The sequence below is a fragment of the Acomys russatus genome, chromosome X (genome assembly GCF_903995435.1).
Source record: "Acomys russatus chromosome X, mAcoRus1.1, whole genome shotgun sequence".
Classification (NCBI taxonomy): Eukaryota; Metazoa; Chordata; class Mammalia; order Rodentia; family Muridae; genus Acomys; species Acomys russatus.
The window spans coordinates 24900319-24918896 of NC_067169.1; the positions used below are offsets into that span (position 1 = coordinate 24900319).

Here is an 18578-nt window from a genome sequence, read left to right on the forward strand (position 1 = left end):
GGGGACATGTATTTCATTTCTCTTGGGTATAGGTGTAACCTCTGGGTGAGAGACGCCCTTTAGATTTAACCTTTGAAGAACTGGTCGGATGTTTTTAATGTGGATGCACCATTGTGCATATCCATGAGAAATATATGAGGGCACTGATTTGCCTACGTTCTTTCTAGCACTTGCTAGCATCTGTTTTCATTATAACTATCCTAATGAGTGTGAAGTGAGAGGCTTCTCACTGTGGTTTCCATGACCACCTTCCATCGATGTTTTCTGACCCAACCAGATGATAATTCTGTGAAAAGCATGTCTCAGGTACAGGGATATATGAGTGACCCACAGATCCAGTACTTTACTTCAGGAAATGATTAGCATCGAAGTAAATTCACAAGTTACCACCCTGAGCCAGGTGTGGTGGCACATTCCTTTAAATCCAAGTACTCAGAACGCAGAAGCAGAGGCAGGTGGCTCTCTATGTGTTCTATACCATCCTGGTCTAATAGTAAAGGTCTGACTCAAAAGGAGGAGGAGGAGGAAGAGGAAGAGGAGGAAGATCATTGATGGATCAGAAAGCCAGGTGAATAGAGCTAAGTGACAAGCTTCACATCAGGGGTAATGAAGACTGTTAAAGCTAGAGTATTCTGGAAGGATATTTGTAATCTATTTGAACTTCTCCTTCATTCTCTGTTGCTTTTGACTGACATTCACAGCTGAAGACATTTGGAATGTACTTTGCCATTTTACTAAAACCTTTCACTTGGTGGAGTATTCCCTCACATCTCAGAAAAAGATAGAGATCTTGAAACCTCACACATTCTCAGTGCTCTCCATTATTTCCAGAAAGAAATTCTCTTCTTGGGTTAATGGGTGTTGGCAGATGGGACTGGCTAGCTGCCATCTTTTCTCCTACTTGCAGAATGTGTTCCGGGGGAAACAAAGGTGCCTATCTTTTCAACGGGTTGTAAGATTTATTCTTTGTTTCAAAGAATTACTCTTTAGAAGAGTGAGAAGTTGGGTTTTCTTTTGCCTCCAAAAAGTACATATTTAAGTAGATGAAAGGTATTCCTTGGGTTGATTTCTCACCACATAGTGTGTGAAATATGTGCTTGCATTGTAATCTCCGGGAGCATGTCCTTACATTTAATAGGCACACATGTGACCATGGTCATGGCCTGACAGGTAGGTGATCACTGTTTCCCTTTCTTTCACTTGAATAATCCAGATGGTGAAGAGAAGCTAAAGCCATGAGAAAGGAGAGAGGGCTCAGAATATGTGTGTATAAGAATTGAAAATATCCTTCCATCAGCTACTTTGGAACAAATAGTCCAGTACATTCTTCTGAATAGGATGTTTAAGCAGCTTCTTTTTATGAGTGCCTGTCAAATGTTAGCACTTGCTGGAATCTTCCAGAGGCTTGTTAAAATGCACTGGGCTGTGTGCCTGTGTGAAGTATCTGATTTGGCAGCCCTTTGGTGGGGCCCACAGGTTACGTTTCTGCCAAGCTCCCAGGTGATGCTGATGCTGTTGGTCCATGGACCACACTTAGAGAAGCAGCCTTCCCAAACACAGTACCAACACTTATTCACTGTGGTCTGGGTGTGGTTATAATGAAAGCTACGAGAGGCTATCCCACCACAGACAAGACAAAACAAATCGTCCAACGTCTCACAGGCAGTCTTCTGCACCACACCTTTTATTAACTACAGTGCAAGTGGTGATTACGGTCCAACATCACCCTTGCTTTCCATTACTGCTGAGATTTCACCCCCTGGAAGGTTTGTGTAAATAGCTCCCGGAGAAACACCTGATACTGTTTGTGTCTGGTGACTGTAGCAATAGCAACAACTGGTTCTTTTGCTTATACAAGCTTGGGATGAACCTCTCTGAGCCATCACAGCTTCGTTTTCCCTGATGGAGATGGTGGGGTTGGGTACCCTGTTCAGATCTACTATGGCTCATCACTTTTTCCTTGTTTTGTGTCTATTCTTCAGGGTGCCAGTGCTTACATTCTGAATTACTTAATGTACATTTTGTGGGCATTGCTGTTTGCGTTTCTTGCTGTCTCTCTGGTACGTGTGTTTGCACCATACGCCTGTGGCTCTGGTATACCTGAGGTAAGTTGTGGCTGAAGTACTGTGTACCAGCTATAATCCACACACTAGGCCTACTAGATAGGCCTGTTTGTTCATTTAGTAGTTGAGGAAACTAAAATACAAACCAGTTAAGTTACTTCCTTAAAGTTTCAAAGCTGGCAAGCTGTGAGTTGAGCCCAACAGTCTGGATTCACAATGAGTTGTACTGTATTCAGCACTGTATTCTGTTGCTTCTCAAATGATTAGACCTCTTCCTTGTAAGCCAAGATAAACTCTTAAAGTCTGAAGAAACTGAGCTCACAAAGCATCCACATAAATTTGCTACTGTAGTAACTCTATGATGTAATGTGAAAAACAGACAATAGTGGAAGAGTATCACTGGGAAGATTTACTGGTGCCCAGAGCTTCTGCCACATTGTGCTTTTCTGGTGACAGGGTAATAAGACCCTTTAAAAACATCACTTCTGCTTTTAGAGCACACACTGGGAATATGGCTGAGTGAAGGTGAGGTTCTTGTAAATAGCTTTCAGCAATTTCATGTAACTAGCATATCGAGAAAGTGACCTCATCTTTCACTGAGAACAAACTTGAAGCCTGAGAGAATCTGCTAGGTAGAATGATGGTAATAGAACTGATTCCTGAATAAGCTCAGGCAAAATGGTAACCAGAAATCATAAAATGCCCTGCATGTACACTGTAGTCAGTGTACTTCTATTGGTCCTTGAGTAGAAATGGAAAGAGTAAGTTTGAAACTAGAGTTGTAATCTGATGATGGCACTGGGTTCCTGTCTTGCTGTTTGCTTTTCAATTTTTTATTAATTTCCTTTTGGATACAGCATTTCATGTATCTTAGGCTATCCTGAAACTTACTATGTAGCCAAGGATGACCTTAATTTTCTTATCCTCTTGCATCAATTTCCCAGGTGCGGGATTGCAACTCCCAGTACTGGCTTATGTGTGGCTGGAGAAGAACCCAGAGCTTTGTGCATGCTGGGGAAACACTCCACTAACTTAACTCTAACCCCAGTCCAGTTTACCCTGTATTGTGCCTTCTCACACTGATGCTGGCCCAGACAGTTCACACAAAGGGATAGAAGATATATAAGGAAGATGTACTGAAAAAGTACAATATATGCTGGTTTCAGCAAAGAGAGTAAAAATATATATTGATATTGTCATACTGAATTTTTGGCAGTTTATTTTGGTATATTGCTTCAAGAGCACCCAAACCAAACTGCCTTACCACCTGTCTTAGTCACTGTTCTATTACTGTGAAGAGACACCATGACTATGACAACACTTATAAAGGAAAGCCCTTAGTTGGAGTTTGCTCACAGCTTTGGAAGTTTAGCCCATTATCATCATGGCAGGGAGCATGGTGGCATGCAGGCAGACATAATGATGGAGAAATAGCTGAGAGTTCTATGTCCAGAAGAGAGAGAGCCACCAGGCCTGGTTTGGGCTCCTGAAATCTCAAAGCCCACTCCCCCAGTGACATAATTCCTCCAACAAGGCCAAGTGTCCTAATCTCTACCAAGTAGTTCCACTCCCTGATGACTAAGCATTCAAACATACGAGCCTATGGGGAACAGTCTTACTCAAAGCACCACACAACCCTATTTCCTCTGCACAGCCAATTCTGCTCTAAGGAAGCATGTACACTTTGAAAGCATATGGTACTACGCAAAATGGAACACTAAAACCGTAGACTTCTGAGGGAAATGGGTCAGAGTGGGGTCCTACTACTCAAAACCTGACCCAGAGGGAGAGAGAGAGAGAGACTTGCTAAGAACAGTGCCACACATCTTAAATGGCTTCCACACATGTAAATACTACAATAAATATGTATTTCCCACATATTGAAAAACTTTGATGTTTGCTTGTGGAAAATTGAGGCTAAAGGGATTACACCTTGAAAGGACTAAGTTGGGGTGCCATCCAATATCAATAGAAAGTGGTCACAGCAAGTACAGGCAGCCATGGCACTTTAGCAAAGGTGTGAGATGGTAGGAATTAGAGACATATTAAAGTGCACATTTTGTGTTTTCCTATACAGCTCAGTTCAACCAGAGGCAATTTTCTGCATTCACCTTCTATTTCTCCTGTGGAAAATTATCCATAAGCAGTCACAAAATTTGCATTATGCTTAAATTCTTATTTGATGAATGAACAGCATGGGTGGGAATTTGTATATTCAAAGCAAGTATTATTGCAGATCTGGCTGTTTTATTTGATATTAAAGCCTAAGGGAGCCTAGAATATAAAATAGATAATTATTACTGTCACAGTTTATGATCTTACTGTCCACTAGTAGGCATGTTCTTACTCAAGCTTTTCCCCAAACAGGAAGATAGTCATTAGAGATACTAAAACAGGAATAAATTGCACACTGGATTGATCTTTGTCCCCTTCCTAAGAACCAGAGATGAGTAGTGGTGATCTTGTAGACAGATGTGACCTTTGTATCTTCTCCAATGTGGATATCTTTTAAAGTATTTTTTATTACTTTGAGTGAATGCATGTTGTGTACATGGGAGGGGCGCTCTACACATGCCATAGCAAGTGTGTGAAGGTCAATCGACAACTTTGTGGAGTCAGTTCTCTTTTTCTGCCTTCCTGTGAGTGCTGGGAATTGAACTAAGGGCATTTGGCTTGAGTCTCAAGTGCTTTTACTTGCTGAGAGATGTTACTAACCCCAAAGTAGACATTGTAAATTATTGGTGACAGTTGCACATTCAAGTTTCTTAGGTGACAAAATGGCATGTGAAACATGATACTCATAACAGTGATGGCAAGTGTTCAAAGTAAAAAGTAGCCTGGTAACTTAAGTATAGTTCTATTTATATGGCAGCAACATGTAGCTAAAATGAAACAACCTGTGCTAACTTGATCAAGAAATGCAATTGAATTATTGGAAGTGGAGGGGGAAGAAGGAAGGTTCTACTGAGGAGGGAAACAGGGTTTTCAAAGATATCTACTGGGTAGAAGATATTTCTGTGCTTGCCCTATTAAGTCTCTTTTAATGATATACAATTACTTTAAAAAAACTTTTTATTGATCTTTAGGATTTCACATCATGTACTTCAATCCCACTCATCTCCCCATAGCTCCATATTTGTCTTCTGACCTTGCAGCTCCCTCCAAAAGAAAAAAATTAAAAATAAGGATAAATAACTTTTTGTGGAAGCTGCAGTCTGTAACACAGTATACCGTTTTTTCTCCAAGCAGATTTACTTGCAGATGTTCATTGAAATGAGTCATTGGTCTGGTTCTGCTACACTGTCAGTACTGGATCCTCACCAGGACTCCTCTTGGATATCCAGTTGTTTCCCTGTGTCATGGAAATCTTGCTCCTTTGGTTCTGCAGGACTGGCCCCTTTACACACTCCAGCAGTTCATAGATGGAGTAGATGTTGGAGTGAGCCAACTCAAAGCCCTGGAATTGGGCCTGGGTGGCAGCTGAGTTGGTCAGCCTGCCAGCGCGCCTACACCTGCCCTAATGAGCACTCAAGATAGTCTGAAAGTTTCATGAATGAATGGGGGTTTCACAGTCGAAGTCAGCTAGTGTGGGTCAGCAGTAGTAATGCATGCATTGTTAGTGTAGTAGAGTTGGAAATCCTTCACCTAGGAAGACAGAACTTATGACAGTTCTTGGAAAAGATGGTCAAAGTGAAAAGTCTATGTAAGTCCATATTTTGTGCATTAAAGAACCTTCTTGGGCTGGAGAGATGGCTCAGAGGTTAAGAGCACTGACTGCTCTTTCAGAGGTCCTGGGTTCAATTTCCAGCAACCACATGATGGCTCACAACTATCTATAATGTGATCTGGTGCCTTCTTCTGGCCTGCAGGTATACATGAAGGCAGAGCACTGTATACATAATAATAAATAAATAAATCTTATTTTTAAAAGAAGCTTCTCTTATTCAATAGCCATATCACAGTGGAAATTGACTTAAAGTAAAAGTTGGGCCATGCTGCTTCACATTAGCGAAGGTATAGGCTGAGCTTCTTACAAAAGCTACCATGTCTTAGTGGAGTCATGTGGTCTAGTGGAATATGTTGTATGTCAGATGACACAAGAGCAGACTCTGAACACAATGCACATACGTACATATTCACATTATTTTATCATGCTGAGGATGAGACTGGCAAGCTCTCTGCTACTGAGTGACAAACTAGACAAAGTAGGTTTTCAAAATTGCTCATTCTTCTAAGAATTTTCTTCCATGACATTTTGATTATTTAAGATAAAAATCCTTTTGGAAATTCTTTTAAGGCAGGATCTCACTATATAGCTCAAACTGTAGAATTACAACGTGGCACAGGCTGGCCTTGAAATTTCATCAGTCTTTCTATTCATGCTTCTTGAGTCTTGCCTGGGATTACAGATGTGCATCACCGTACCCACTATAAACATTTTAAAATAACAATTTAGAGATGTTTTTCTGTGTAATAAATGCACCATAGATGTTTTGTAAAGCACATTTGAAAATGAGCACTCCAGCTAAGGAAATGGCTCATCTGGTAAGAGTGTGCAAGTATAGGGCTTGAATTTGAATATTCAGCACTCGAGTAAAAGCTGATCATGGCTGTATGTTCCTATAGCACCAGCATTATAGAATAGAGATGGACAGATCCTAGAAACTCACTGACCAGCCAGCTTAGGTGAAACAGTCAGCTTCATGTTTAGTGGGAGACTCTGTATCAAGGTAGTAAGTAGAGAAAGATAAAGAAAATGCTTAGCACCCTCCTTTAATCTCTATATGTGCATACATGGATGCATGCACCCGCATACCATACATATGCACAAATAACACAAAAGAGAGCACTCATAGTGTCTTGGATTTCAGAGTTTGGAGAGACCATTTTCTCTTGAACCTCTCAATTCCAAAAAGCCACAAGTCTTCACCACGAACTGGACAAGAAATTACATCCTCTCAAAACTTATTCTTCACTGATTTCTGTTCTTTACCAAGTATGAGCATTGAAACAAACATTTATTGATCAGAAAGAGCTTTGTTCTTAAGGGTAACACCACTGAGTAAGAGTCTCTGCAATACGTTGCACTAAAGCCATGCTTACTCCAGTCACTATCAATTCATATTAAAGTAATTAGATTTGGGCATCTCCCGGGAATGAATCTGTCTTCTTTAGTTCCTAATTTGATCATGACAATTTTATAAAATCATTATAGAGAATTACAAAATACCTATTACATTATTCAATTCACCACATGTCATTGCTGGCAAAGGCTTGGGTAATTTAGACGCTTGTGATTTTCTAAGTAGTATTATGCTTTTAAAATGTACCCCAGGGTACAAATCCTTATTAACTAACTGACAAAAATTATAGATATTTTTATTTGAGGGAACACAAAAGGTCTAGATTGTGGCAGGCACAATCAAACATCCCTTCAATACAGAGATCTGGGAGCCCCAGAGCACAGGCTCAATTAGGGCAACTACAACTAGTTAAATAATAGTTTAACCACCACTAGTATGAGACTAGTTGAAGAAATTCTGTTAACCAGGTGTGGTGGTGCATGCCTTTAATCCCAGCACTCAGGAGGCAGAGGCAGGTGGATTGCTGTGAGTTCGAGGTCAGCCTGGTCTACAGAGTGAGTCCAGGACAGCCAAGGTTAATACAGAGAGACCCTGTCTTGAAAACCAAATAAATAAATAAAAGAAAAGAAAAAAAGAAATTCTATTTAACTTTCATTCTGTGAGTAGGAACTCACAGAGACTCTTTGGATATTTGTCTGTCTATCTATCTATCTATCTATCTATCTATCTATCTATCTATCTATCTCTCCCTCCCTCATTTCCCATTCCCTTTCTGTTCTCCTCATCCTCTTCCTCTCCTCTTCAAACTGAGAACCACGAAGTATTATCTGAGTGACTCTGTGGAACACACCTGTTATCTCAGCACTTTTGAGGTGGAGGCAGGAGAATCAGGTCAGCTTGGCTCAAATAGTGAGATCCTGTCTTAATCCTAGTCCATTAAAAGACAAGAAATGAAATCCTGAGGTGAAAAGAATCCTGGCCACAGCATTTTAAAATATGGCTTATCCCATTCATAACCTTCCCAAATCAACAAAGTTGACACGTTAAACAATACAAGGAAACACTGAAAAAAAAAAGACAAATTTTGTTTCAGTGATGACTCTTTTTTTTTTATTAATTTATTCCTGTTACATCTCAATGTTTATCCCATCCCTGGTATCCTCCCATTCCTCCCCCCCCCATTTTCCCATTATTCCCCTCCCCTATGACTGTTCCTGAGGGGGATTACGTCCCCCTGTATATTCTCATAGGGTATCAAGTCTCTTCTTGGCTACCTGCTGTCCTTCCTCTGAGTGCCACCAGGTCTCTCCCTCCAGGGGACATGGTCAAATGTGAGGCACCAGAGTACGTGAGAAAGTCGTATCAGTGATGACTCTTAAAGATTGAGAGTTCAGGGATATTTGTGTTACTCTTTCCAGGAGCAGAGCATTTTAGAATCATCTGGCTGTAAAATTTTCTTTGCCTTGGCTGCACCTCAGAGCAATTACATTTGATCTCTGTTGAGAAAGCTAGTTCTTGATTGCACCTCTGCAGGGAGAGCTACTCCCTGAGATTTTGTAGTTTGCCAAGTGATTCTGATGAGGTTGAGAAGCATCATGTTCGCCTTTTGAGAAGTTGTTTTACTTGGCAGAGTGATGTCCACAAGAAGACATTTTTCTGTTATATAATGTCCACAAGAAGACATTTTTCTGTTATGTAAATGACATCGACAAGGAAAAACATGATCCTATGACACAGCGTACAATTGGGAAAACTGGATAGGAATTTGATTAACTGACCTAGTATCTTATAAATCTAATCAGGAGCTTGAAAGTTGCTAGCTCAATGGTCAACATTCACTTTTTCTAGCCTATTGTGACAGAGGTTGGAGGTAGAAAAGTATTGAACCACTCGGAAAAATAGGCTTCAGTATGCAAAGTCCATCAAAGATCCTGGTAGCCAAATGAATTCTGGGCAAAGACTTAAACGTACTTGTAAGAATAAAGTTGTTATTTGGCATTGAAAAAATGGGGCAAGTCTGCAAAGGAATAAATAGGTCTCTCTCTACTTAAAATCCTTTTCAATATAAGACAACAAGAACAAAATATGTGACATATACATACAGAAACATCATATGAAACCCATCATTCTATATGCTAAAATTATCGATTTGAAATAGCAATCTATGGCTGGACATGGTGGTGCACACATTTAATCTCAGGACTCGAAAAACTGAGGCAGGTGAATCTCTCAGTTCAAGGCTAGTATAGTCTATGTAGGGAGTTCCATGCCAGCCAGGGCCACATAGTGAGACCTCATTTAAAAAAAAGCAATTTGTAGTCGTTCCACTGTATACCCCAAGTTGCAAAAAAAATTGTAAGTGCTTAATTAAAATGAAAAAAGGCATTAACATTGGGTTACAAACAAACAGAAAACATGTTTTGTTTGTTATCGTTGTTCTCTTTTTGTTAATTACTGGTGTTAATCTCTTACTGGGCTTACTTTATGAATTGAACTTTAATATGGTGTATATTAAGTTTGACATAACTTGGATTTAAGGTGTCCACTGGGAAGCTTTAGATGCATCTCCATGGGTAAGAGGGCTACTGTAATAAGGTACAAAACCTCTGCTGGTCAGGAACTAAAATAGCCTTCCATCCCTGTGACTTGGTGAGTCTTGTTCAGTCACTGCAGTTTCTTTCACAGACTTGGACTGATGTAGTTCATTCCCCCTCACTCTCCATCTTCTGTTGCAGATAAAGACTATTTTAAGTGGATTTATCATCAGAGGCTACTTGGGGAAATGGACCCTCCTAATCAAGACTGTCACCTTGGTGCTGGTTGTGTCCTCTGGCCTGAGCCTTGGGAAAGAGGGGCCACTGGTCCATGTTGCTTGTTGCTGTGGCAACTTCTTCAGCAGCCTTTTCTCCAAGTATAGCAAGAATGAGGGCAAGAGACGTGAGGTGAGCCAGTCCCTTCCACCTCCACTGGCAAGGGACATAACTTCTTGGAGTCCCTACCTCATCTTACCAGCTCTCATACTAAGGTCTCCAGAGCTCACCTTGAACTAATCATTTTGCAGGTGCTTTCAGCTGCAGCTGCTGCTGGTGTCTCTGTGGCCTTTGGTGCTCCTATAGGAGGTGTGCTCTTCAGTCTAGAGGAGGTGAGAATGGGCTTTCATGCTTTAGAATAGCCAGAAACACGTGGGTATCTGGCAGGGTACAATTGTTGAATAAAATTCACACAGTTAATTAAAGCGCACAATTTCTGCTGATAAATGTGTTCTCATATACTGCTTTCTAAACTGCCAATGTTTTGGAGAGTTTTCTAGTATGGGAACACAGACAAGTTAGCTTCCAATTTGGTTTTGGAACCTAATGGATCATTCCAGGGCTTAACAATTTTTTTTTCTGAAAAAGTCAAGATAGTTAACTATGTAGGTTTCATGAGGCACACTTTCTGCCACAGCCTATTGACTGACTGTACTTGCAGTAATATCCATGCGTAGGCATGACTATGTGCTTGAAAACTATCTTTATGGGCTTCGGAAACTTCACCTTTATTTAGTTCTTATGTGTCACAAAAATGGTATTTTTGAATATGTCAGGTTATAAGTAGTTACTTTTATAACCCCAAACATTCATAAATATACAAACTCTGCTGCCATATAAATATATATTCTGAGTCAGAGTTGAACTGTAGGCCTGACTTTTCCAGCCCTCAATCTATTCTGCTGCTCACATAGTAAGAATTATTGAGTTTGGGAGGACTTTTGTGGCATGAATAGTATTATAAGTACTTATATTAATTTTTCTCATTTTTGTGGTGCTGGGATTTAGAGAATACTAAACATGTGCTAAACCTCTAAGCTACATCCCACGCCTTTTATTTCTCTTCCAAAAACAGCACACACCCATTTTGATTAAAGCTATCCAACTTTTGCTATTTGCTAATTAATGTGTGTAGTACTAAGGACTGAACCCAGGCTCTATGACTGCTGTTCAAACACTGTACCTCCAAGTTGTATTCTAGCTCGCCAGCCCATGCTTAGACATTAAGTGCTTTTTGGTCACAACTAAACTTAACTGATAAATAAGTTGCATATATTTTTGGTCTTAGACTGTGTCTTTTATGCCAAAGGTCAACAGTTAGCTGCTAACCCAAGAGAAAGGCTCTGAGCAGTCCGTTCTCTGATCACTCTCTGATTTTCTATTTGTTTGTCCCAGGTCAGTTACTACTTTCCTTTGAAAACCTTGTGGAGGTCATTTTTTGCAGCCCTGGTGGCAGCCTTCACACTGCGTTCCATCAACCCCTTTGGAAATAGTCGCCTGGTTCTCTTTTACGTGGAATACCACACACCCTGGTACATGGCTGAACTCTTCCCCTTCATCCTGCTTGGAGTCTTTGGGGGTCTTTGGGGAACCCTCTTCACACGCTGCAATATTGCCTGGTGCAGGAGGCGTAAAACCACCAGGCTGGGGAAGTACCCAGTATTGGAAGTCATTGTGGTGACAGCCATCACCGCCATCATTGCCTATCCCAATCCCTACACTCGCCAGAGCACCAGTGAGCTCATTTCTGAGCTGTTCAATGACTGTGGGGCTCTTGAGTCCTCCCAGCTCTGTGACTACATCAATGACCCCAACATGACTCGGCCTGTGGATGACATTCCGGACCGGCCAGCCGGGGTTGGGGTTTACACAGCCATGTGGCAGCTGGCCTTGGCATTGATCTTCAAAATAGTCATTACTATATTTACCTTTGGCATGAAGGTAAGTGAAGCAGAAAGAAGAGGTGAGGGCATATTTTTCTGGGTATAGCAAATTATTCTCCAAAATAAAATTATGATTTGAAGAACAGTGACCTTTCTTGAATGTTCTCATGTGCTTGGTCTTCTTTTAATAATAATAAAAAAAGAAACAGTTCTCTAAACAGCAAGCATATGAAGTAGAGATTTTATTGTCATTTTCTTTTTATATTTTTTGGGCTGGGTCCCACCACTCTGGCCTAGAACTTGCTACATAGTCCAGACCAGCCTTGAACTCACAGAGATCATATGTCTCCCAAGAACTAAGAATAACAGCATGTGATACCACACCTGGTTAGTTCCACTTTCTAGTTGAAGAAGCTGTAGATGGTTCAATGCAAATATAAGCCTGGCTGTTGACTGGATGATGGCAGGTAGTGGACAAAGAAAGCCCAATTTGGCCTCTATTTCAGGCAGTAATCATCATTTGAGAATCATTTGTATTCTGAGCAATGTACTAGTCTGAGGAGTACAGAAACCAATATAAAATGTTGCCCTTGAAGGAAGGGTACATGGTTCTGGTGAGACACATGCAAAGCCAGCATTCAGAGAATTTGTACTGGGAAGCATGCGTGGGCTATTTGTATACATCTTACCTTGATGGCCTTGAGAACTGTGGATAATAGTGCATACTTCTATTTTTGGAGAGAAGATATGTTCTTTCATTCTGGTTTGAAGCTCTGTTTTAACCCAAATCAGATATACATAATCCCAAGGGCACTGAGGCATTATTGTTTTCTTTTTCTCTTTGAGATTGTGTCTTGCTGTTTAGATCAGACTGCCTCTCAAATGTTGGGATTATAGATTAGTGCTATGCTTGGCCAAGTTGATAATTTTAAAGTACAGAGTTCATTTTCATTATGTACATCCACAATATGGTGTAGCAACTGTTTATTTAGAATCAGAATATTTTCATTCTTCTGAATAAACTGTATTTATAGTTATTCTCCACTCACCCCTTCTATAGCCCTTACAGCCAATCGTATGTTCAGTGATACTGTGGATTTAAACATATTGGACAGTTCATATAAATGGAATGGAATATGTGGCCTTTTGTGTCCAGCATCTTTCACTCAGCATCATGGTTTCAAGGTTCATCCATGGTGTACTATAATACTTTGCTCCTTTTATTGGCTAAGTAGTATTTCATTCTATGTATATTCCACATTATTTCTATTTAGAAACTTATCAGAATATACCATTCATACAGAGTTGGTCACAGCTTGATGAGTCTTCATAAAAATATGAACATGTGTGGACATTACTATTGCCATGTCGTATTTGAAAATGTTTTCTTTTTACAGAGTCTCAGAAATGGGGCCTTTGTAAGACACAAGATGGGTAGAACTCATTAAGCAGATGACTTACTCTTATCCTTCAGTTCCTATCAAAGGAGTCGATCTTTGTGTTCAAGGAAGATGCTATTAGTACCCTTTGGTGCTTACTAAGAAAAGCCTACTTTGAAGTTAAAGGGGATTCAGTGACTGTGGAGCAAGGAAAATTCAGAAAGAGATAGTTTCTCAAAGATCATTCCAAACTCTAGAAATTGCACAAAGAGGCTGCCTCCTTCACGTCAGCGAGGTTGAAGATCTGCTTCCATCCTCAGACTGATGGCTACTGAGGTGCTGAGAAGAGCAGCTGCTGTGAGATTTATAAGCTTGTGAATTCTCAATGAACATCGAAGTCAGGGAATTCTGTAGCTCATGTATTATCACCAGCTAAACCAAAATATGTCTTCATTCATAAAAGTAGATGACTTGCCATTACTAACAACTATTAGGCCACACAGTCTGCTTCCTTGCTGCCTCTGAGTTGGCTGTAAAATATTCTGAAAGGTTCTTGGAAAATGCATTTAGTCAGGAAATGGAAATTTTTCTCCTCTCTCCCTGATAGGTGCCAGCCATCACCTTTTGAACTGGGCACTAAGTCTTTGAAAAGCTTTTGGAGGATCCAGGCCAGCTATGGTGACACAATGCATTCTGTTTCTTTATTTTACTGAGGAGCAGTTGAAGGCTTTTCTTATCCATTCTCATGCTGTGGCTTTGACATTTAATTTTCAAAGCCAGTGTGAATAACACAGCCAGGGGAGTGAGAAAGTGGTGAGAGGCTCAGGTGGCAAATGCTGGCTTGGAATGTTATCTGCAGCGAAGCTTACCATTCTTAAATGCACAGCAGGCAAAGGGGCTGGCTTTTGAAGTAGAGGAAATGAAAGTGTCAAGCTCTGTTCTTTTTGAGTTGTGGTGGAGTACACCACCTAAGTGACTGCTTGGGTCAAATCATTTGTCTCACCTTTCCCCAGCTTAGTTGTTTTGAAGAGCTGTGTCTCCTTTGAGGACCTAAGGCAAATGCAAATGTTGTGGGGGTGGGAGATGCTCACTCTCCCTGGGACTGGGTAAACGCCTTTTCTCAGACTGCCTTTTCTCTCTATGCTCCTTCGAGATTCCTTCAGGCCTCTTCATTCCCAGCATGGCTGTAGGAGCCATGGCAGGCCGGATGGTGGGAATCGGCGTGGAGCAGCTGGCCTACCATCACCATGACTGGATCATCTTCAGGAACTGGTGCAGGCCTGGAGCAGACTGTGTCACGCCAGGGCTTTATGCAATGGTGGGAGCTGCAGCCTGTCTAGGTACAGCCATAGATGCGGGGAGGATGAGGGCAGTGTGGTGATCTATCTTTGAGGTCAGACAAGCTGAAAGAAATGGATTAGATCATTGGCTTCACTTAGGATAAGGGTAGGCTATCTATCCTCTGCTAATAAGTAAATTCCTACATCTCAGTAGCTCATGCCTCGTTCAACACACACACACATGCACGCACACATGCCTGTGCACACACACACACACACACACACACACACACCCCTTCACATGTTTGCAGAAGGTTCTCATCTCTCCACTCATCCAAAGTCCAGGCTGATTAAATATCTATTGTCTGTACCATTTAGAACTTCACTTCTCAAGGTTCTCAACCTGTGGATCATGACCCCTTTGAGTGTGAAAAGACGTTTTCACAGAAGTCACCTAAGACCATCAGAAAACACAAATATTTACATTATGATTCATAACATCACAATTATGGAGTATCAACAAATATAATGTTGTGGTTGGTGGGGTCACTGCCACATGAAGAACTGTATTAAAGGATTACAACATTAGGAAGGTTGACAACCACTGCTTTAGAATATGCCTTCTCAACAAGGGGTGATTCTGCTTTGGTAATATTTGGAAACACTTTTCCTTATCATAATTGTAAGTGACCCTTGTGTGTAGTGTGTAGAGCACACAAAAGAGACTGCTTAGCTTGTGAGCATAAGACCTTCATGATAACACAGAATAGCCCACTCCCAAATATCTTATATTTTATGGGCTAAATCCTGGTTTAAGCTTATTAGAGTAGGATTTGGCTGCAATTGCCTAGGGATTCAAAGCCAGATCCCTGTCCAATGTAGTATTCTTTAAAATCTCTACAACTTTTTGGCTTCTGGGTTGCTTGTATTGTCAGAAGCCTACGTAGTCTGGTAGGATCCACTCATCAAAAATCCAGGCACATAACTTGGGTGAATATACAACCCATGTTCTTGATTGTAGTGGAGCTCCCTGTAGGCCAGTATACAGGTCCTTGATGCAAAGCTGGGTTTAACGGAGCCTGAGCCCAGTCATCATGTGGGATTGACTCCTTAGAACAAGTATGAAGATGATCAAGAGTTCTCATTAGAGAGCCTGCTTGGGCTGAAATTCTGATCTGGAAACTTGCCTGTTTGTATAAATCACACATTCATGGGGTCTGTGGCTTAGATTTCCCATCTCACTGTCCTTTCCTGTTATAGGAGGAGTGACTAGGATGACAGTGTCCCTGGTGGTCATCATGTTTGAATTGACTGGAGGTCTGGAGTATATTGTACCACTGATGGCAGCCGCTGTCACCAGCAAGTGGGTCGCTGATGCCTTTGGGAAAGAAGGCATTTATGAAGCCCACATACATCTGAATGGGTACCCATTTCTTGATGTGAAGGATGAGTTCACTCACCGTACCCTGGCCACGGATGTAATGCGGCCCCGGAGAGGAGAACCACCATTGTCGGTACTAACACAGGACAGCATGACTGTGGAGGATGTGGAGACACTCATCAAGGAGACAGACTACAATGGCTTTCCTGTAGTGGTCTCCAGAGACTCGGAGCGCCTCATTGGCTTTGCCCAGAGGCGGGAGCTGATCTTGGCTATAAGTGAGTAAGGACAGGGAGGTTCTCACATTTTCTCAGAGACTAGTGTTAGCTTTTGTATCCTAGGATCAGCACATGGGTCCCGGGTAGTTCATTAAGTCAGGGGCTTCTTGACAAGTCCCCAATATGTCACTTAAGTCTATGTGGTGAGTCCCAGACCTGTGCACATATGGGCAACATTAATTGGATTCAATAGGTTGTGTGTGCATAATATGTATATGCATATGCACTATAACTATAGAATGGGAGAACATGAAATTTAGAGGAGTATACGGCAAAGGAACGTAGGAATTGGAAGGGGAAGATGAGGGGTGGAAATGCTATAACAATGGCACCTGTATTACCATCTCAGAAACAAAATTTATGATAAAAACATTTTTAAAAACCAGAGGCTTCCAAGCTTTTCTTTAAGCAGATTTGTCATCGAGGATTAGGTTAAGTTGCAAATTCTGATTGGACTGGCCCACTGGATACTGAGATTCTTTATTCCTTCTGGGCTTTCCAGTCATCCCAATGCTTCTGCTGCCAACTCACATTGTAACGAGTTAGGGTTTAAACTCAAGCCCTGGGGTAAATATTTTGGGTTAGAAGTGGTTGCTGTGGGTCCAGGTAGTGGCTGGGGCTCCCTTCCTGCTAGGAGATATGTAATGTTGCTGCTGCTGCTGCATTTTTAAAGGAATTGTTGGCTAAAACTGAAAGGAAGGAATGCTGTGAGAATACAATTGAACAGACAAAGCTTGTCTCAGAAGTTGACTTCCAGGTAGCATAGTTATCCCACTTAAGGGAGGAGTTCTCAGCACTGCACTGGTGCCCATCTTCCCGTGCACTGCCTATACCATGCCCTTCTCATCAGCAGTCTTGCTCCATGATCTGTGAAATACCCCTACATTACATGGGAGACAAGCCTCTGGCACAACCTTCATGCCCACCACATCTTCCAGAATGTTCCTGCAGCATAACAATGAGACCTTCTTCCTCTTTCCTGACAGCCGATTACCTCACTGTGAACACATCTTCACCAGACTGCTGTTTATCCTCTGGCCCTTTGTTCCTATTTCCCAGGCACTTCCTTTTCCATTTTACAGCTCCTTTCTCATATTAAATAGCTGAAAATATATTTAAGATATCTTTCTCTAAAGCTTTCCAAGTACTAGTATAGATAAGCATTGCCTTCTAACTTTAATGGTTAGTTCACACAGAAATGAGAATTTGAGCTTACATTTTTGGTACCATAGGAAATTCTTGTGTGAGTACTCTGAGATGTTTCTCTTTATATAGGTCCTGTTTTGGAATAGGGAGGTGCCTTGAGGGGCAAATATTGCCTTATAAATAATGAGACCATTAAAAAGCTGTTGAAGTAGGGCTGGGTTTGTTTTAAAATAATATAATCAGCAGCCTTTAAAATGCATTCAGTTCCCCAACATCTTTTATGCAACGGTTGAGTTTAGAAACTGAAGTAATAAACGCCATTGCCTACTGTGCTGCTCTAGGCACACTTGCTAAGAGATAGCTTACTAATTTTGCTTAAATCCATTACTGTAATCAAGTGGGAAGTGGTAATTGGCATCAACTAGTTGGAGAAGGGATTTAAGCTCTGCAAGTGTGCAACCTCTCAGAAACGTTGTTTGGAATACCTGAAGAGGCATCATGCAGTGTAAATCATATTTCTGTGATTTCAGTTAAGCTCATCATAGTGCAGAAGCTGCTATTTACACGACTTGCAAAAAGGTGAGGGGTGTTTTGCTGAAAGGAATCAGAAAAGCTGTTTTCCTGAGCTGTGGAAACTGCAGGATCACCTCATTCTGGTAGTGAGATTCAGGACCCGTATTTGAGGAACTATATGCTCTTACATGACTATTGAGATAGGAAATTAAACATTTTGCTAAAAATTCTTCTATGCCAAGTTTACTTTTTAAAAAAAAGATTTTATTTATTTATTTATTTATTATGTATACAATGTTCTGCCTGCATGTATACCTACACACTACAAGAGGGCACTAGGTCTTATTATAGATGGTTGTGAGCCACCATGTAGTTGCTGGGAATTGAACTCAGGACCTTTGGAAGTACAGTCAGTGCTCTTAACCTCTGAGCCATCTCTCTAGCCTGCCAAGTTTACTTTTAAGGGGATTAGAAGCAGAGCTACTGCAAAGAATATTCAAGAAAATGATCATGAGTAAAGAATGAAAAATGAGGAAAATAAGGATGTTCCTACATTTTATGTTCTGTTCTTCTAAAATTTAAAAACTTTTTTAAAGTTAGCAAACAAAGTAATGGATTTCATAATAGTGTCTACATACATACACGTCATTATGTTTTGTCAAAGAGTGATATTTAGCGCCACCTTGCGCCCATCAGAGTTATTAGTCACTGGAGGCCCTGTGTGACCCTTGTTCAAATTCCTAGCAAGTGGATTTTACTAC

At 41.0% G+C, this 18578-nt stretch overlaps 1 protein-coding gene across 8 annotated transcripts in view; it reads left to right on the forward strand.

The window, feature by feature from the left end:
• Clcn4 (chloride voltage-gated channel 4) overlaps positions 1-18578 on the forward strand; it is a 66675-nt gene that overhangs the window by 34065 nt on the left and 14032 nt on the right. For 7 of the 8 annotated variants that reach the window (XM_051142399.1, XM_051142401.1, XM_051142403.1 and 4 more), the window contains 6 exons: positions 1983-2105; positions 9883-10089; positions 10209-10289; positions 11353-11898; positions 14373-14559; positions 15760-16158. In XM_051142399.1, the coding sequence (XP_050998356.1) occupies positions 1983-2105; positions 9883-10089; positions 10209-10289; positions 11353-11898; positions 14373-14559; positions 15760-16158 (1543 nt within the window). The remainder of the gene's footprint in view (positions 1-1982; positions 2106-9882; positions 10090-10208; positions 10290-11352; positions 11899-14372; positions 14560-15759; positions 16159-18578) is intronic. The other variant, XM_051142405.1, reaches the window with a different exon arrangement.